Source organism: Coregonus lavaretus, assembly GCF_964263955.1.
Source record: "Coregonus lavaretus genome assembly, chromosome: 17".
Taxonomy (NCBI): domain Eukaryota; kingdom Metazoa; phylum Chordata; class Actinopteri; order Salmoniformes; family Salmonidae; genus Coregonus; species Coregonus lavaretus.
This window is the reverse complement of record NC_140004.1, coordinates 14137529-14158372: the sequence shown is the minus strand read 5'-3', so window position 1 is coordinate 14158372 and position 20844 is coordinate 14137529. Positions and strand designations below refer to the sequence as shown.

General features: G+C 42.0%; 1 protein-coding gene across 1 annotated transcript; it reads left to right on the top strand.

Moving 5' to 3' along the window:
- The first annotated feature begins 1395 nt into the window (after positions 1-1395).
- On the top strand, positions 1396-20258 carry LOC311144771 (uncharacterized protein). The gene is made up of 11 exons (XM_084180876.1): positions 1396-1544; positions 7685-7753; positions 7960-14120; positions 14272-14552; positions 14748-14866; positions 15498-15650; positions 15921-16161; positions 16450-16586; positions 16791-17017; positions 17386-18301; positions 18436-20258. Exons 2-11 carry the CDS (start codon positions 7744-7746, stop codon positions 18585-18587), a joined length of 8397 nt encoding a protein of 2798 aa, XP_084037002.1. The 5' UTR covers positions 1396-1544; positions 7685-7743; the 3' UTR covers positions 18588-20258.
- The last annotated feature ends 586 nt before the right edge of the window (positions 20259-20844 follow it).

Genomic DNA, 20844 nt, shown 5'->3' with positions numbered 1-20844 from the left:
CAATCGCACGGTCGGTTGATGTTCCGCTTGTGGGACGATATTCCACGTGGGATATCAAAACAACACCAATTCTGGCACAGCTAATTGTTTTATGATCATATTTTTTCAGATTCGTGGTTGACACTTATGAAAGCCAAGTGGAAACTAATAAATTCGTCGCTAGTAGATTTTAGGATGTCTACGTTTCTAAATTGAACTTTATTTAGTAAAATACGAAAGATGACACTCACACGCAAGTCTTAGTTAAAGTGGTTACAATTTATAGGTACAGTGTATGTTCAGTTGACTTTCTTTCAAAATAAATCAGTATGCACGAGGGCCCATCAGAGACAGTAAGGGATGGGCTTTAGCGGTAATTGGCAGATTTTTTTGCATTGCACCGCCACCCCGTTTCTTGCTTGACTGCAGAGTTCTTTGTAGTATCTAGCTTCTGGTCACCAGCGTAGCTTGGTCCGCAGACGTAAGAAGACACATGAGGTTGTTGTAGGAGCGGGGAAAAAATGGCGACGAACATCTACGAAGCTAGCTAGCACATTGAGGACTCAAAACATTGTCTGAGGCGCCCATTTTCTCGGTAGGAACGTGTAAGTAGGCTATTCAATCTATTCCGTATTGGTAAATTATTCTACGTTTTGTAACTGTTTGCATTGTAGCTAAAACATTTTAGATTTATAAGGTGGATCAAATAGAGGGGTTCAGATTCCACGCCCCTTGTTAATTCCTGTTCGACAAGTGACCTAGAGCTGGGACGAAAATGGTGTGAACTTGATTGAGAGGCCAAACAGATCGTCGGATCATTTTAATTTTGTTCACAAGTTTGATTCTAATAACAAATGCAGCAAGTGATGTTTGGTCAATCTCTGCAGTGAGTTATCGGAGTTTGCAGTATGTTGTTATCCAGCCAGCCGCTAGTGGTCGCTATATACCTGTCTTGACGGATCCACTATCTTCTGGAGGACTTTAAAGGCTAGTGTACATATTTTCCAAGACGTTGAAAAATCCGTATTTTCTGGACGTCGAAATCATGCTCATTTTTGGTTCTGAATGAAAGTTGGAAATTCTCTCATTCAGTGCTGTATGATCCTGCCTGACAAAAATACGTACTGTTACATGCTGACCACACCGGCTGCGTTGCGTGCACTAGCGTTGCAAAATAAATGTACACATACATGTTATTCCATCATTTCATCCAAACTGCTTGCACGGGTCAATGGGCATCTGCGTAGCCAGGCGCTAAAATAGAATTTGGCTCTATTTTAGACGCTTGACGCGCTGCTAGTCCAGCCTCTCCCATCGCCTCATTGTTTTTTAGGAGCATATACCCACGGGGGTGATTGAAAGATGAACGCGCTCCACACTCCAGTCCAGTTGGTTGCAGTAATGCACCTTAAAGTTGGTATAAAATCCACAGAAGAAGAAGACTGAACTACTAGAGATTACTAGAAACAAACTAGGTTTCCTTTTATTTGCGGATTTTGTGTGACTCAAAATGGGTCGATATTCAACAAAGATCCAGCAAAAAAAAAGGACCTTGTACATTTCAGGTAAAATAACAACCCAATGTTTATATTTCAGGACAAATTAGCTAGCAACAGCAAGCTAGCTAGCTAAATGTCCATGAATGTTTCATATGTGTCCCAAAATGTATATAGTTGTTTCAGAGTTCGTTTTGATATTTCAACCTGCGTGTCCTGATCGCGTCTGGTGTGAATAGACAAACTCAACATGCGCACAATGGCGGACACACGCTTGGAGCCGGTTTGTCCATCATGTTACATGTTTTTTAGTTTTTTTTTTTATGTTGTTGCTATTGTAACCTGCTCGATGGAAAACAAGTGGGCTCAGGCATCGGAATTCAAATTTCTTGGGTCCAAGGTTCCTTGAAGGATTTTGTATCTTTAGCCCCTACTCTTGTAAGTCCGGGGCCAGCACAGATTCTCTTTGGGCTCACCATGGATTTTGCCTCAAATCCAATATGGTGTCCAAAATCCAATATGACTGCCATATTACCATTTGATGGAGGTTAAATCACATATAAATATGAATTTTGTAGATGAGGCATTTTTTTCTGAATTGTGTACAGCACTCATGCCCATTCTGAATCCCAAATGGCCAACATGATGATTACACCTTCGCCTGCCTATAAGTTGCCCTTGTTTATTTTGTTATTCTGTCTTTAAAGGGTTTCATAAGGCTCTTGGTATATCTAGGAATATAAGTGGCACTGCCATCCCTCTGTTGTGCTTGAATAACTGAAGCAAAATAGCTTATCAATGTGTGTTCATGTTTAAATCTCATTCAACCACTCTCGAGGGTGTCTCAGGGTGCGTGTAGCCTCGGCCGAGTCCCCAGCATCCGGATGTTCCAGTTTTCAGGGGAAATGGAAAGAGAGTCTGTGACCCGACTTCCACTTATGGATGTTAACAAGGTCACACTCCATCTTAACTCCTCTTCTACATTTACTGGATTGGTTGAAGAGTGCAGAGGAGAACCTCCCCGACAGTTTTTTTCCCCTTCTCGTCAAGACCAGTATGTAGGGGATCTAGTTTCAGGTGTTTCTTTTACGCCTGCTATGTTAGGTTGAGGTGCATATAATACATGTGTGAAATACTGTAGGTCAAATATACTAAACCAAAATATAAACGCAACAATTTCAAAGATTTTACTGAGTTACAGTTCATATAAGGAAATCAGTTAATTTAAAGAAATGAATTATTCATTCACTAATCTATGGATTTCACATGACTGGGAATACAGATATTGTTGGTCACAGATACCACCCCAAAAAATAGGCATCACAATGGGCCTTAGGATCTCGTCACGGTATCTCTGTGCATTCAAATTGCCATCGATAAAATGCAATTGTTTTTGTTGTTCGTAGCTTATGCCTGCCCATACCATAACCCCACCGCTACCATGGGGCACTCTGTTCACAACGTTGACATCAGCAAACCGCTCGCCCACACAACGCTATACACGTGGTCTGCGGTTGTGAGGCTGATTGGACATACTGCCAAATTCTCAAAAACGACGTTGGATGCGGCTTATGGTAGAGAAATGAACATTACATTCTCTGGCAACAGCTCTGGCGGACATTCCTGCATGCCAATTGCACGCTCCCTCAAAACTTGTGGCGCAGCAGTCTAATACACTGCATCGCAGTGCTGAGGCGCCACTACAGTCTCTGGTTCGATCTCAGGCTGTGTCACAGCCGGCCCTGACCGGGAGCTCCATGGGGCGGCGCACAATTGGCCCAGCGTCGTCCGGGTTAGAAGAGGGTTTGGCCTGGGGGATTGCCTTGTCTCATCTTGCTCTGGCGACTCTTTTTGGCGGGCCTGTCGCCTTCAAGCTAACTTCGGTCGTCAGTTGGACAGTGTTTCCTCCGACACATTGGTGCGGCTGGCTTCCGGGTTAAGCGAGCAGTGTGTCTTGGCAGGTCATATTTCGGAGGACGCATGGCTCTCGACCTTCGCCTCTGATGAGTCTGAAGGGGAGTTGCAGCAATAATACAAGATTGTAACTACCAATTGGATATCACAAACTTGGGGAGAAAAAGGGGGTAAAAAATAAACTTGAGACCTGTGGCATTGTGTTGTGTAATAAAACTGCACATTTTAGTGGCCTTTTATTGTCCCCAGCACAAGGTGCACCTGTGTAATGATCATGCTTTTTAATCAGCTTCTTGATATGCCACACCTGTCAGGTGGATGGATTATCTTGGCAAAGAAGAAATACTCATTAACCAGGATGTAAACAAATTTGTCGGCAACATTTGAGATAAATGAGCTTTTTCTGCGAATGGAACATTTTGGGGATCATTTATTTCCGCTCATGAAACTTGGGACCATCACTTTACATGTTGCGTTTTATATTTTTGTTCAATGTATAAGCACTCACCAAATAATAATAATAATAATAATAATTATTATTATTATAATTATTATTATAACAATGGGCAGTTCCGCATGTCTTTCACGACACAAGCACATAGTAGCGTAACCAAGTTACAGGAAAGCAACCTGTAATACAACAATCAGCTACTCTAGCATACAGTGCATTCAGAAAGTACTCAGACCCCTTGACTTTTTCCACATTTTGTTATGTTACAGCCTTATTCTAAATTTGATTAAATAGTTTTTCCCCCTCATCAATCTACACACAAAACCCCATAATGACAAAGCAAAAACAACGGAAATATCACATTTGCATAAGTATTCAGACCCTTTACTTTGTTGAAGCACCTTTGGCAACGATTACAGCCTCGGGTCTTCTTGGGTATGACGCTACAAGGGGTATTGTGGGGTATTGTGTGTAGATTGATTAGGATTTAATTTTAATTTGATCCATTTTAGAATAAGGCTGTAGTCAAGGGGTCTGAATACTTTCCGAATGCACTGTATACTCCCGCTTGGAGTTTGTCTAAAGGACTCTCAGACCATGAGAAACAAGATTCTCTGGTCTGAAGATACCAAGATTGAACTCTTTGGCCTGAATGCCAAGCGTCATGTCTGGAGGAAACCTGGAACCATCCCTACTGTGAAGCATGGTGGTGGTAGCATCATGCTGTTGGGATGTTTTTCAGTGTCAGGGACTGGGAGATTAGTCAGGATCGAGGGAAAGATGAACGGAGCAAAGTACAGAGAGATCCTTGATGAAAACCTCAATGTCCTTGACTGGCCCAGCCAGAGCCCGTGCTTGAACCAGATCGAACATCTCTGGAGAGACCTGAAAAGAGCTATGCAGCGACGCTCCAATCCAACCTGACAGCTTGAGAGGATCTGCAGAGAAGAATGGGAGAAACTCCCCAAATACAGGTGTGCCAAGCTTGTAGCGTCATACAAAAGAAGACTCGAAGCTGTAATCGCTGCCAACGGTGCTTCAGCAAAGTACTGAGTAAAGGGTCTGAATACTTATGTAAATGTGATTTTTTTTCGATTTTTTTTTTCATACCTTTGCAAAAATATATATATATATATTTTTTTTGTTTGTCATGATGTGGTATTGTTTGGAGGCAGTTTGAAACTCTGTAGTGAGTATTGCATCCGAGGACCGACGATTTTTACATGCTTCAGCACTCGGCAGTCCCGTTCTGTGAACTTGAAATAATATGTGTGGTCTACCACATCGCGGCTGAGCCGTTGTTGCTCCTAGATGTTTCCACTTCACAATAACATCACTTTTAGGGGTGTCCACATACTTCTGTGTATATATAGTGTACTTATAATTCCTGGAGATATCAGGAGTCCTCTAGCTATAGAATGAAGCACCTATTGGCTTATTCAGTCATTTGGCCAGAATACATTTGGATCAGGTGTAGAATCGCTCAGTTGTGGAGGTTGGTAAATGTCTCTCCTTTTATCAGTTTGATTCGCTTTGCATATTTAGGCTGGTTTATCTGGTGTGTTGTTATGCGCGACCATAGCTAGGATTCCATCCAATTGGCAACAGATTTTCATGCAAATATTCTACAATCTCTATAAAATAATATGCAAATTTTTCCACCAGAGATGTGTCCATCAAACTGACTGGATGACATGGTGTACATAAAAAAAACTTTTGTGGTTCCCATTCCCATAAAAAATACAAGTTAAATGGGTTTCCATCACATTTTGAACTGTACCAATGGTTTTGTCACAAAAACGGTTTAATTATATAGCAAATGTTCCCTGTCTGGTCTTGGCACGTACGCTCTAGCCAACAGCTCACAGATACATTGCGGGAAGGCTACCTATAGTGCATTCGGAAAGTATTCAGACCCTTTGACTTTAACCACATTTTGTTGTGTTACAGCCTTATTAAAAAATGGATTAAATAAAAAAAAATCCCCTCATCAATCTACACACAATACCCCATAATGACGAAGCGAAAACAGGTTTTTAGAAATGTTTGCACCTTTATTAAAAATCAAAAGCAGAAATACCTTATTTACATAAGTATTCAGACCCTTTGCTATGAGATTCGAAATTGAGCTCAGGTGCATCCTGTTTCCATTGATCATCCTTGAGATGCTTCTACAACTTGATTGGAGTCCACCTGTGGTAAATTCAATTGATTGGACATGATTTGGAAAGGCACGCACCTGTCTATATAAGGTCCCACAGTTGACAGTGCATGACAGAGCAAAAACCAAGCCATGAGGTCGAAGGAATTGTCCGTAGAGATCCAAGAGAGCATTGTGTCGAGGCACAGATCTGGGGAAGGGTACCAAAACATTTCTGCAGCATTGAAGGTCCCCAAGAACACATTGGCCTCCATCATTCTTAAATGAAAGAGTTTGTAACCACCAAGACTCTTCCTAGAGCTGGCCGCCCGGCAAACTGAGCAATCGGGGGAGAAGGGCCTTAGTCAGGGAGGTGACCAAGAACCCGATGGTCACTCTGACAGAGCTCCAGAGTTCCTCTGTGGAGATGGGAGAACCTTCCAGAACAACAACCATCTTTGCAGTACTCTACCAATCAGGCCTTTATGGTAGAGTGGCCAGACAAAAGCCACTCCTCAGTAAAAGGCACATGACAGCGTGCTTGGAGTTTGCCAAAAGGCAACTAAAGGACTCTCAGACCATGAGAAACAGAATTCTCTGGTCTGATGAAACCAAGATTGAACTCTTTGGCCTGAATGCCAAGCGTCACGTCTGGAGGAAACCTGGCACCATCCCTACGGTGAAGCATGGTGGTGGCAACATCATGCTATGGGGATGTTTTTCAGCTGCAGGGACTGGGAGATTAGTCAGGATCGAGGGAAAGATTAATTAAGCAAAGTACAGAGAGATCCTTGATGAAAGCCTGCTCCAGAGCGCTCAGGACCTCAGACTGGGGTGAAGGTTCACCTTCCAACAGGACAACGACCCTAAGCACACAGCCAAGACAACATAGGAGTGGCTTCAGGACAAGTCTCTGAATGTCCTTGTGTGGCCCAGCCAGAGCCCGGACTTGAACTCGATTGAACATCTCTGGAGAGACCTGAAAATAGCTGTGCAGCGACGCTCCCCATCCAACCTGATAGAGCTTGAGAGGATCTGCAGAGAAGAATGGGAGAAACTCCCCAAATACAGGTGTGCCAAGCTTGTAGCGTGATACCCAAAAAGACTTGAGGCTGTAAACGCTGCCAAAGTACTGCGTAAAGGGTCTGAATACTTATGTAAATGTGATATTTCCGTTATTTTTAATAAATTTGTCAACATTTCAAAAAAACTGTTTTTGCTTTGGTATTGTGTGTAGATTTGAGGGGGAAAAAACAAGTTCATCCATTTTAGAATAAGGCTGCAATGTAACAAAAGGTGTAAAAGGTCAAGGGGTGTGAATACATTCCGAATATACTGTACATGAGATTATTATAGATGAGAGCGAGATTCTTTTTATTTGTCAAACAGCAGCCAAGCATCTATCGTCATCTCACCAGAATAAGACCCTCAATATTTATTGGAAAGGACCATTAAGCTCATTATTGTGCAATTTCATCATAACTTATTTCATCTGTAGTCTAATAAACTGCATGCTTTCCCGAGTCGTAGTGGGAGGACCACACAACATATCATCACGTGACTCCAAGTTTACTTCAATATGGTGGTTATTATATCAGTATTTGCGCATAATGGCGTTTCCACCACCATTTCTCGCATAATTCATTTAAAAATGGTTGTATGGAAACCTGGTTACTGTCATTAAATTATTATGCTGCCCAACAGGTTTCTCCCCTTTTTGTCAGTGAAGTTCTGGGATCAAGAATCCACAGAGCCAGGAACAGATGGAGGAAGGTATGACTTGTTTTTCTTATACCATAATATAAGTTGTAAACAGGAGAATGGTGAACTTTATCACCTGTTTTTTTTAAGCTGCTTAGTTGGTCTGGTAATGCTTAGGTGCATGGCACATTTCGTCAGTAGTATCTGATGATACACATTATTATTCTGCAGTTGTATAGTATTTTCATTCATTATTAAGATATTTTATACTCCCACAGATTCCGGGAGCCTCGACAAGTCTGACCAAATGACCCACGGTCAACCAACCTCTCAACAATCCATGTCTCCAAGTCAGTCATTCCAGTGTAACCATTGTGTCCTCCTCTTCAAATCAAAATATTTCCTCCTTGAACACATGAAGAAGGTGCATGGCGTTGATGTGGATCCTTCACAAAGTGAAGGGAGTTCTACTCCCTCAGAGAGTTCCACACCACCTCACAGAAGCACTCTCTACAACAGTTCAGAGGAAGTTTTCTCTTGCCGTCATTGTGTGTTTACGTCTTCCAGTTGGACAGTTATTATCAAACATGAACGAACGTATCACAAGGTGCCGGTAAGGGGTCCTGGTAAGGGTGGGACCTTAACACAGAAACAGTATTTGAGGGGCAAGCTTCTCAATGACAAAGTGTCACTGCCAGGTAAGAAGGACCACAAAAATGTGTCAGTACTCCAACGCAAACAAGGGAACGTGGGGAGAGTGAATTCCAAGTCTACCTTAAAAACCATAAACATTCATAGCTCTAGCTTATTGTTGAAGAACCTGCGAACTCAAGTGGGATCCTCAGGAAATTGTTCTAAATTCAGAGTCGTATCTGGAAGTTCAGCGCGTGGGTCATCTTTAAATTCCTTGAAACTGAATGCGTCCAACCTCCCAAGGCCATCACGTGCGCATCATGTGAACCTCATGTCAGATGCGCCTTTCCTTATCTATGACCAAGACAATGGTAAAGGTGTCTCTAAAGTAACTGAAGAGAGATTTCATACAGAAAGTGTACAGAAGGGCTCTCACTGCTGCTCGCTCTGCAACTTCTCTGCGACTTGGTTGGAAGATCTTCACACTCACCAGCGAAGTAAGCACAGTTACCTTTTTTACAGCATGGGGTCAAGTCTGCTGGACAGAACGGTGACAGAACAGCGGAATCTCAAACCTGAATCGTATAATGGAATCTCACTGACAGAGCCATTAGCTAAAACCACCAGGAAGAGGACGCGTGATGACACCCCTTTAAGTCCTGCTAAGAAAAATATCAAAACAAGCCCTGAAAGTACAGTCATCCAAAGTAAGGTATCAGGGGGCACTGCTTTCACCTTTGAGGTTAGCGAGGATGAAGAGGACGGGAATGCCTGGAGAACTGAACTAGATGCCTCAGGAAATGAAATGGATGAGCATGATCAGTTGGCAAATGGAGAAAGCAGGGACATCCCAAAAATACTTTATCGTTGCAAACACTGTGACTACAGTCACAAGTCATCTCGCAGTGTGAGCACCCATTACCAGAGAATGCACCCTTACATCAGATATGACTCTCAGTACATCATGAATCCAGATGATTGGACTGCCACCTTCCGTTGCTTGGAGTGTCCTGTTGATTTTGCCGCCCTTGATGACCTTAAGAAGCACTATAAGGATCATCACCCAGAAGCTCCAAATGTGTTCATGATGCGATCAGATCAGCTTGATTTGGTGTACAAGTGTTTTGCCTGCCCATTCACCATTTCTAATGGCAAATACTTGAAACCTCATTACAAAAACAAGCATCCAAAACTGAAAATGAGCAATCCCTTAATGTACTGCAATTTTACTACCAAGCCCTCTGAAAATGAACCCTCTAAATCGCAACATTTAGGGCAAACCTCCAGTCTAAAGAATGCAGAGGTTGTCTCTCCTGAGAGGTCTCTGACCCCATGTAAAGAAACTGTTAATATCATCCCTACATCCCCAAAAGCATGTTCTGCTTCCATGGGAGTGGATGAGGAACTGTACCACTGCAAACATTGTGTATACAGCAATAAGTCAGTGGATGTCATGCTTGTCCACTACCAAAAAAAACACCCGAAGGCAAAATTGACAATTAACAGCATAAAACAAGCATCTCTTGCCACTTCTAGGAAACCTAAGGACGAAACACAGGTGCCTCCTCAAAAGATGGTTTTGGAGCCATTCAAACTCCCAGAAGTTAAGTCCACCAACATTTCCCTCTCCAGACCCGATGTTGCACAGGAAGATGCAGAGAACATGTTTTTCTGCCAGCATTGCAACTATGGCAACCTCGCAGTGAGGGGGGTGTTGAATCACCAAAGGTCAAGACACCGTGATCTCAAGGCTTCTGTTGAGCAGATACACCTCCATACTGCTGAGGTTCGTAGTCAAAGCAAAACGTCACAGGGCATAGGAATAGTCTCACCTAGCACTCCCCTCCAAAATTATGTTGCCCAGGAAGACATTTTAAAGCCATTCAAACTTCCAGAAGTGAAGTCTTCTAACACATTCCCTCCCATATCCGATGTTTCGCAGGCAGATGTTGAGAGTCCATATTTCTGCCAGTTTTGTGACTATTGCAACCCCACAGTGAGAGGCATTATGAATCATCAGAAGTTAAGACACAGGACTCGTAAGTCAACTGCTGAAAGGATCATTAAACATACTGCTGTGATTTGTAGCAGCCCCAATGTGAGAGGTGGTTTGAATCATCAGAAGTCCTCACACAGTCATCTCAAGGTGACTGATGATAATGTCATCAAGCATACTGCTGAGGTTCATGGTCAATGTGAAAAGCCTCAGTTTACTGAATTTGACTCCTCTAACTCCTCTTTCAAATCCACTGTTGAGAATGAGGTAGCTGACTTGTTTTTCTGCCAGTTTTGCAACTATGGAGATCCCTCAATGAGAGGAATTTTTAATCATCAGAAGAGAAGACACGGTCAACTCGAAACAACTCCTGATGACATCTTCAGGCATACTGCTGAGGTTCGAGGGCTAACGAAAACATCAACAGAGTCTAAAAGAGTCAACTCAACTAACTCTTCTCGCATCTTATCTCTTCCTCTTGTGACGGAAGAGGCTGTGTTATTCTGTCAGCTTTGCAACTATAGCAATTCAACCATGAGTGGGGTTATGGATCATCAAAGGAAAAGACATCCTGATCTTAAGGCAACTCATAAACAAATCCTTGAATATACTGCTGCTATGATTTTGGCCCAAACTGGCAAATCACCTAACTCATTCTTCTTAACATCTGATGTTTTCCAAGAAGAATTAGAGAAGTTCTTCTGCCAATATTGTGATTATAGCAATTCTACAGTAAGGGAGATTTTGAATCATCAAAATAAAATGCATGGTGATCTCGAAACAAACGCTGCGCAGATCTTAAGGCATACTGTTGTGGTTCAAGGGCAAACCAAACAATCTCAATCAAAAGCAGTCCACTCACCCAACTCTCCTCCTATCTTGTCTCATCCTCTTTTGAAGGACGAGGTTGAAGACATGTTTTTCTGTCAGTTTTGCAACTATAGCAATACAACAGTGATTGGGGTTTTGAATCATCAAAGGAAAAGACACCTTGATATGACACTAACTGCTAAGCAAATCCTTGAATATACTGCTACGGTTATGGGCAAAATGGGAAAATCCCAGCCAGTACGAGAAGACTCCCTTAACTCATCCCAAGAAGAAGAGGGGAAGTTGTTTTACTGCCAGCATTGTGACTATGACAATCCCACAGTTAGGGAGATCTTGAATCATCAAAATAAAATGCATGGTGATCTCGAAACAAACGCTGCGCAGATCTTAAGGCATACTGTTGTGGTTCAAGGGCAAACCAAACAATCTCAATCAAAAGCAGTCCACTCACCCAACTCTCCTCCTATCTTGTCTCATCCTCTTTTGAAGGACGAGGTTGAAGACATGTTTTTCTGTCAGTTTTGCAACTATAGCAATACAACAGTGATTGGGGTTTTGAATCATCAAAGGAAAAGACACCTTGATATGAAACTAACTGCTAAGCAAATCCTTGAATATACTGCTACGTTTATGGGCAAAATGGGCAAATCCCAGCCAGTACGAGAAGACTCCCTTAACTCATCCCAAGAAGAAGAGGGGAAGTTGTTTTACTGCCAGCATTGTGACTATGACAATCCCACAGTTAGGGGGGTTTTGAATCATCAGAAATTAAGACATAGTGATCTGCCAGCAACTGCGGATCAAGTTGTCCGGTATACTGCCATTGTTCGCAGCTCAAATAAAAAATCAATAACCCAACAACCTAACAAGTCCTCCATGAAAGCCTCACAATCTCGCACGCAGAAAGCTGCTCCGCTCAGGTCCTTAAAGTGCCGCAAATGCTCTTATATAACTCCCCATATATATATTTTGAAAAGGCATCTGAGGAATAACCACCAAGAGAAAGCCCCAATCACAACAATTATACGTTGGGCTTACCAAGATGGCCATTTACAAGCAGGTTATCACTGCGAGTGGTGTGTTTGTTCACACACTGAAGCGAAGGGACTTCTCCGGCACTACCGGCAACGTCATCCAGATAGAAATACTGGACTTGAGTCCATCATCCTGAGGTTACATGCCGGCCCTAAGACTTCTCGATCTAAAAAAACTAAGCCTAACCAAGAGCGCAATGTTAAACATGAAAATATTACCCTCAGGTTTGGGGAAGTTCCGAAGACCTCCCCATCATTTCAGTCCGTGGAAGGTGACACAAAAGTCTATCCATGCCGAGCGTGTTCCTTTAAGGCTACTTCAGTGGGGGGTATCAGCAGCCACTACCGTGTAGTTCATCCATGGTCTGTCAAGGAAGATGGGTCTGTGTTAGATATCATTAGTAGTAGGCAGACCCAAGAACCAGTGGTCCATGAACAGCTTGATGTTCATGAAACCTCGAGGTCAAGCGAGACATATAGGTGCCCTGTCTGTTCAGGAGAGTTCAACACCCGCCATGGTATGTTTACTCATTGTGGAAAGAAACATCCAGAATATGATATGAAGGTCCATGAACAGCTTGATGTTCATGAAACCTCAAAGCCAAGCCAGCGATGTAGGTGCCCTGTCTGTTCCGGAGAGTTCAACACCCTCCATGGTATGTTAACTCATTGTGGAAAGAAACATCCGGAATATGATACATCAACTTATGAAAAGGAACCTGAACCTAGTACAGATGATGGGACTCTGATATTCAAGTGTTCAATCTGTCCGTATGTGAACTCTCGCCCTCATGGTGTTCTAACTCACTGCCAGATGAGGCATCCAGCCATCAAAGCCAGAACTGAGAGACTTGAACAAGAAATTGTACACTTCAGTGACCCAGATGAATGTGTGAATGTCCGATCGGGTAAGAGGGTGGGATTGGCAGGCTTCCGGTGCAATATGTGTCCAGTCATCCATGCAAAATTCAAGAAGTTGAAAGCTCACTATGAGATGGATCACAAACGATCTGCCTTCAATATGTTCAAACCGGCCTTGAAACAATCCGCTGCCATTAAAAAACAACTGCTCTCCAAATACAGAGGCTCCCAGACCTCAATTGCCATTTTAAAAAATAGGAAATCCATCATATTCAAGTGCCACCTTTGCAAGTACTTTTGCACCACTAAAAAGGGTCATGCCCGCCATCTTCGCATTAACCACAGTACAGTGGCTCCAATTGAGGACAAAGAGTTTTCCTACAAGTGTGCACTGTGCTCGTATACAACTTTGATTTGTAAGTACCTTGCAGCCCACTATAGGAGGCAACATGGCAATGCTGCTTTCAACAACCACTTCGTTCCAGCATTCAGACCTCACCGCATTCCTCTAACCTCACCAGACCATAAGGCTTCTTTGAGTCAGGAAACCAGATCACCTGGTGAGAAGATAAACTGTTCTCGCTGTTTTTTCCAATGTCTTAATGAAAAAGGCATGGTTTCCCATTATGTGATTTGCCATCCAGGAGTCTCTCACAGCATGCACAAATCTAGCGAACTCAACCTGAATAACACAATGCACTCTCCCCCCAAGCCCAGAAATCGTCACCGGCAACAGAAACCTGTCTGCAAATTATTTGATCCACAATGTGAGAAAGGCAGTGCATTGCGTCCAGTTAAATGCAAGAAATGTGTGAAATTATTCTTCAACTCAAATCTCCTGCTAAGTATACACTACACCAATTTCCACAACGAAGATTTCAAACAGGACTTCACTATACTTTCAAAGACTTCAGAGAATGGCACAGAGGTCTACAGATGTGGATACTGTAACCTCCAAATCCAGGGCAGTGCAGACCTTGGCTCCCACCTCGACCATCATAATGAGGAGTTTCAGAAGCTGGAAGATGGACAGAAGAGTAAACAACACCTTAGTGAGCCGCCACTAAAGACCAAGTCTGTTACGGTAAGTGGCACATAATGCAGTAAAGTGCAAACCTATGGGCTTGTGATTGTTTGACAGATGGTAGTAATGTACAACATTGGAAAAATACATCTGTGTTTTCCCATATGTAGCCTATGTGATTCTCAACCTTAATAATTTATTTGTCTTTCAGCATGAAAGACAAGAACTGCCCGATGTTCTGATGACAGAGGAATCGAACAGTCATTGGATTGTGACAAAGGTGGAATCTGTTGCAACAGGGATGGGTCCACTGGTGTCCCCTTCCCCTGTCCCGTCGACAACAGAACCAGACGGGGGGTCAGCAGGAGAGGAGCGCAAGCACTGCGGGCAAACGTTCATGTCTTTGAAAGGTTTACGCTCACAGGGGCGGAGCCATGCAGCTACGGCAGCGCTCAAACGGCTGGACAACGTACCTCATCAACAGAAGCAGATGTAAGAGGATTGTATATTAACATTTACATCAGAGGAGAGTATTGATAGTATGTGATTTATTTTATCTTGTAATGTTACCTTCTTAGGTACCACAATACAACATTATTTCTTGTTTGTATATAAACCATAAAGATTTACTTAACCATCTGAATAAATCAATTTGTGAAATGACTGCTTGTCTGCAAATCTCCTCAGGTTTGACCGCCATATTAGACTTCGACCTGGGACCATCAAACCCTTCCACTGTGGGCTCTGTCGGTACAGAACTACCATCTTGAGCCTCTTGAAGAACCACCTGCTCAAAGTACATGGCGGTGAGGCAACCTTACTAATATAGCACACTGTCACTAGCTGGCTACCACCCAGCTACTCAACCCTGCACCTTAGAGGCTGCTGCCCTATATACATAGACATGGAATCACTGGCCACTTTAATAATGGAACACTAGTCACTTTAATAATGTTTACATACTGCTTTACATATGTATATACTGTATTCTATTCTACTGTATTTAGTCAATGCCACTCCGACATTGCTCGTCCTAATATTTATATATATTGGCCAGGTCGCAGTTGTAAATGAGAACTTGTTCTCAACTGGCTTACCTGGTTAAATAAAGGTGAAATAAATAAAAAATACATACATATATTTCTTAATTCCATTATTTTACTTTTAGATTTGTGTATTGCTGTGTATTGTTAGATTCTGCTGCACTGTTGGAGCTAGGGAGCATTTCGCTACACCCGCAATAACATCTGCAAAATATGTGTATGTGACCAATAACATTTGATTTGTCATGTCACCACATTTTAAATATATATATTTTTTTAAATCTATGTTTAATTTGACAGAATTTGATACTGTATAAAATGTCATTTGAAATAGCAAAAGCCGTAGAAAACATTTAAAACCTGTTTCCTTTTTGAATCTGTCTTGCTGGAGTAGCTGAGGATCCATCCAAGAACCTCCCTTCCTCCGTGACCGGTAGCCAGGACAAGGAACACACCCTGAGGGCCAATGAAAAGGCCCCTAACCTGCCAGAACGTCAGGAAAGCAATCGCATGTCTGATGATTCTGAGGAAACAGACCTCACTGAAAGCAAGTGCTCCCCTTTACATTCATTGTTTGAATTGTAATGATTAAACTTCATGATTAGATTAGAACCTTTCCTATAAATGATCAAATGTGTTGTGCAGCATACAGACAAGAAAATCAATATTTTTGAAAAACTCATAACGTCTTGCATATTGACCCCGCAATAGTATTTTGTCATTAGCACACCTCCGCTACCTTTCTTTAAATCAGAGAAGGCATCTGTTGAGTAACAATGTAATGTGGTACTAATATCCAGTGTACTTTCCCTTACAGAATCAGTGTACTTGGAGCCCCCAGATGTCCAGCGGCAGCTCAACCACTACAGGCAGGTGGCTCAGGCCTCCAGACATCCAGCCCAACAGGCCACCGCGACCACTCAAGATGGCTTATTCGTCTGTGAGTTTTGTATCTACACCTCAACATACATCAAGAGTATGCGCCGGCACTACATAAATCGGCACAATGGGAAAAGGCTTGTGAGGTGCAAGGACTGCTCATTTTTCACAGGCTTCAGGTAATATATTATTTTCAGTGGTAGAATCTTCTCAAATGCCAATGTTTGCCTTTGCTGTGTCATAGTTGGTGCTTTGTATACACATTCCTGCTATGGATATCTAAATAATATAAAAACTAATTGAAGTGATTGAACAAGTAGCACCTGTGACAACAAGGGTTGCTAAATTAACTCCCTCTTTAAATTATGTACATCACTTCTTGGTCATAATTATTTCCATCTATTAAGCCTCAATATGCTGTATTGCCAAATTAGTGTACATTTTTGTTCTCTGAATGCTTACATTAGGAAGAAGTTGGATATACACATAGAGACGGCACATGCCAGTAGCGCAACAGAAGCTCCTAAGGACCTACGCTGCCCTCTCTGTCTTTACCACACCAAAAACAAAAACTGCATGATCGACCACATCATCCTCCATCGTGGTAGGTGTTCTTGTAGTATTAATACAATATATGCCTTTATGACTATACAAAAGTATGCTTTATACATCCATGACACTCACTAGACACTTAATGTGACTAGACACTTAATGTGGCTGTCAACCATTTATTCTGTCAGATACTTATCAGTATCTTACCAGACTTTATGCTGCTGTTCCTGGTTTATTAAATTTTTTTCCCAAACAGAGGAGCCGGTGGCCCCGATAGAGGTGCGTCGTCCAAAGCTATCGCGATATCTCCAGGGCCTTGTGTTCCGCTGCCACAAGTGCACCTTCACCAGTTCCAGTGACGAGAAGCTGCATCTGCACATGCTTATTAAGCACGACGATATCAAGCCTTACAAATGCCGACTGTGCTACTTTGACTTCACACAGCTGAGCGAGTTGGAGGCACACCTATGCGATAAGCACCAGGTTAGTGTTCTACCCTTAGGATCTGAGAGGACTGCATAGGTGTAAGCAATATGGTTGTGTATCCACCTTTTCCTCTGAAAGACTAGGTGGAATTTCTGTCATACTGCTTACACCTGCACTCCCATCAGAGCGACACAGTGCCTTGGTGATCAGGGTTGTTTCTGGATGAGCTTGTGTCTCTACACATGGACAGTGGTTCTGTTGACAAATAGCCCATCAAAGGTCACAACTAGTAGTATTCTTACACATTGTTTTGCTAATGTTAATTCTGAAAGTCTTTTCTACAGTCAAGTCTTCTCCGTTGAGTCATTTTTCCTTCTATATCTGATGTAAATATGTCTTCTGACTTGTGGTGTTCTCTCTTGTAGGTCGTGAGGAACCATGAGCTGGTGGGACAGGTCCATCTGGAGGAACTGGCGACCAGACTGGGCAGAGGAAGGAATGAGGAAGAACACAAGGAAGAAACAAATAGACATAGTGAGAAACAAGGGCTGGAGGAAGAGGGGGAGAACACTGACAAGCTAGGAAATAAAGACCAGGAAGAAACTAACAACAGACATAGTGAGAAGCGGCAGGTGCTGGAGGGGGAGAACATAGAGAAGCTAGGAAACAAAGACCAGGAAGAAACTAACAACAGACATAGTGAGAAGCGGCAGGTGCTGGAGGGGGAGAACATAGAGAAGCTAGGAAACAAAGAAGAGAAAGACCAGGAAGAAACTAACAAAAGACATGAAGAAACGCATGGGCTTAAAGAAGGGGATACCATTGAGGAAAAAGTGTTGGAGGAAAATGGGGAGAACATTGCCAAACAAAATTATGAATTTCAAGGACATGAGAACAAAGGGAACGTAGAAGAAAAATCCATGGACTGTGAGGAGAACCAAGGGCAACAAGATGAGGTGAACAAAGATGGAGATAATGAGGTATCAGAGAACACTGCCCAAAACAGTGAATTCCATGAGAGCCATGATTTTAGTTATGAGGAGAACAAGGAGGAACAATATGAGGAATGCCATGAGAAGTTCGAGAATGAGGACATGGAGATGGTAGAGGAACAATTTATGGACTGTCATGAGATGCCAGTGCTTGAAAATGAAGAGGGCAAAGAGGAAACACACAGTAATCATAGTGAGAAACAGGAACATGAGGAGGAGGTGAAGAATGACAGTCTGAAACCTGAGTGCAATACAAAACAGGAGCAAGGGCCTGTAGAAGACAACCCCATGAGTGAAGAGAAGCAAGATCATGAGATGGAGGAAAATGACAACACATCTGCACCAAAAGGTATGTACATTTTGACATGATGAAACTATTGACATCCAATTGATCAAACTGTTTCTGGTTCCATGTTAGGTGTTTAACTCTGCTACGTATTCTATTACCATTCCTATTCTATGCCTCCACTACCCTGAGTATAGATGCCTCCACTACCCTGAGTATAGATGCCTCCACTACCCTGAGGATAATTCCATCGACCAGAAATGAAAATGCACTTTCATGCGAGCTCTGTGGCCGAACTCTCATGAACAGCACTGACCTGGAACGACATGTGATGCGCCATGGCTGGTAACTCTGTGTGTCGGTGCAACTGATAAGGATGTACTGACATGGAGGGTGTTGCTGCTTAGAAATGCTGATTTTAACAGCAAGGAGATTATGTGAATTTCAATTGAAATTATTGTCACTGGTTGCAAACTGTTGCATACGGTTTCCACCTGTAACTAGTCTTGACTGAGGAGACACTGCAGCTATTGTCATAGAGGACAAAAAGTCTGTCATCCTTGTATATTATGATCCCAGAATGACAGCAGTTCACATTTCCAATGACTTAGTTGTTTTGATGTTTTCTTAATATTTTCATCCTGTTGTCTTTTAACATTTTTGTAATAAATGACTATCCTAGAACTATTGTTTTATAGATATTTCATTTGTGAAAACACTTCCTTGTTTTAAGGATATTAACTGTTTAACAAGTAATACTTTTTTTCTCTCAAAGATAGGGGTCAAAATTATTGACCAGTGGAAGCAAAATAGCCCCATAACAGCAAAGCTATACCACCAAATTTTACAGTAGGTATTGTGTTATTTTCTGCTCATGTATTCTCATCAGACCAAACTACCGGTTCCAATCCAAGTGACAATGCTGTTTAGCAAACTCCAAGCGTTTACATTTGTTGGATGACATGAAAATAGAGCTCTTTGGCCACAAACCCCAGTGGTTGGTTTGGTGTCGAAATGAGAATGCATGAGCAGAAAATAACCCCATACCTACTGTAAAATATGGAGGTGAATCTTTGATGTTATGGGGCTATTTTGCTTCCGCTGGTCCTGGGGCCCTTGTTAAGGTCAATGGCATCATGAACTTTACCCAGTACCAGGATTGCCTATGCCAAAAACATGGTTGCCTCTGCTAGGAGGCTGAAACTTGGCCACGTGGATCTTCCAGCAAGACAATAACCGCAAGCACACATCAAAATCCACAAAATCAACATTTTGCAATGGCCATCTCAGTCTCCGGACTTGAAACCCATTGAAAACCTGTGATTTGAATTGAAGATGGCAGTCCATAAGCGCAAACAAAGGATATCAAGGATCTGAAAGGATTCTGTATGGAGGAATGGTATAAGATCCATCCCAATGTGTTCTCCAACTCATAAAACATTTTAGAAAAAGGCTCAGTGGCGTTATCCTCGCAAGGTGAGGTATTGAAAATGGGTGTCAATTATTTTTAGCCCTACCTTTTTCAGAGAAAAAAAGTATTGTTATTATTGTTAGTATTATTACTTGTTAGCCTAACTGTATGTACAATGGATGGGGGAATTGAGGAGCGAGGCAACAGCTCCTGTAAATCTGCAATGACATCACACTCAGCCTATATTTAATAAATAAGAAGTATTTTTCTCATACAAGTAGCCAGTTTGTATTCATAGCTGGGCATTCAGCCTGGTCTCATAGACTAGACATAACATAGTAAAAGTAAATCCGGGACACTCAAATTAGTATGATATGTTAAGTTTGGTATGGTTACATAAGACAGTAAGTTACTTAATAACCTTTTTACGCATATGATCACATATTTGTGATCATTGTTGAGTGGTCCCTGCAGCGCACCATCGCAAATATGTGATTAGAACAGTAACAACAGAACATCTACATATGATGCAACAAACAAGTCTAAATAGCATTGTTGTCTTTAAAGGATCTAAATGTTTTGTAGTAATGGAAAATAAAAGGTATTCACAACTTTATTCCTCATTCCTTTTATTGTAAAAGATAAATGCAAACTTCATCATCCAAGCATCACACGGAACACATCCACAGCCAAACTCATTCCATAAACAGGTTGCGCTGACAAAAAACAAAACATAAGTTAGCGAACTAACAGCTAGACTTCATGATGGCAGCCATGTTTGTTTATGTTTGATCCCAGAATGCCATTCACTATAAAATGCAAATAAACAAATGTATGTTTGACAAGCGAAAACTCCCTAATCCCAGAATGCCATTTACTATAAATCGCAAATAAACGAAGTGAAAGATGGCTGCGCCCATTGGCACTTTTCAGCAAATTTCAAATCTTCTATGTGCTTGTTACAGTGTATACAAGAACCGGAGCACATGACTTGACATGTCGTTTACAGTTTTTGACAAATCACAAAGCAAATACAATGTTATCACCTTATAGATTATCACCTCAAATACAAGCCTATTGCCTAGCCGTAGTGTGAAAGCTAACCAGGGTTTGTTATTCAGCAATTACTGCGTCCAAAAAACCACAGTCGACTGCAGTTACTGCACTTTTATTGCAGTTTCAAAACTGCAATCTT

Bases quoted from the DNA above. Each gene is read 5' to 3' on its own strand.
- LOC311144771 (XM_084180876.1), top strand. The intron at 14,553-14,747 runs GTAAGAGGATTG...AAATCTCCTCAG, and splicing joins CCTCATCAACAGAAGCAGAT to GTTTGACCGCCATATTAGAC. The intron at 16,162-16,449 runs GTAATATATTAT...TGCTTACATTAG, and splicing joins TCATTTTTCACAGGCTTCAG to GAAGAAGTTGGATATACACA.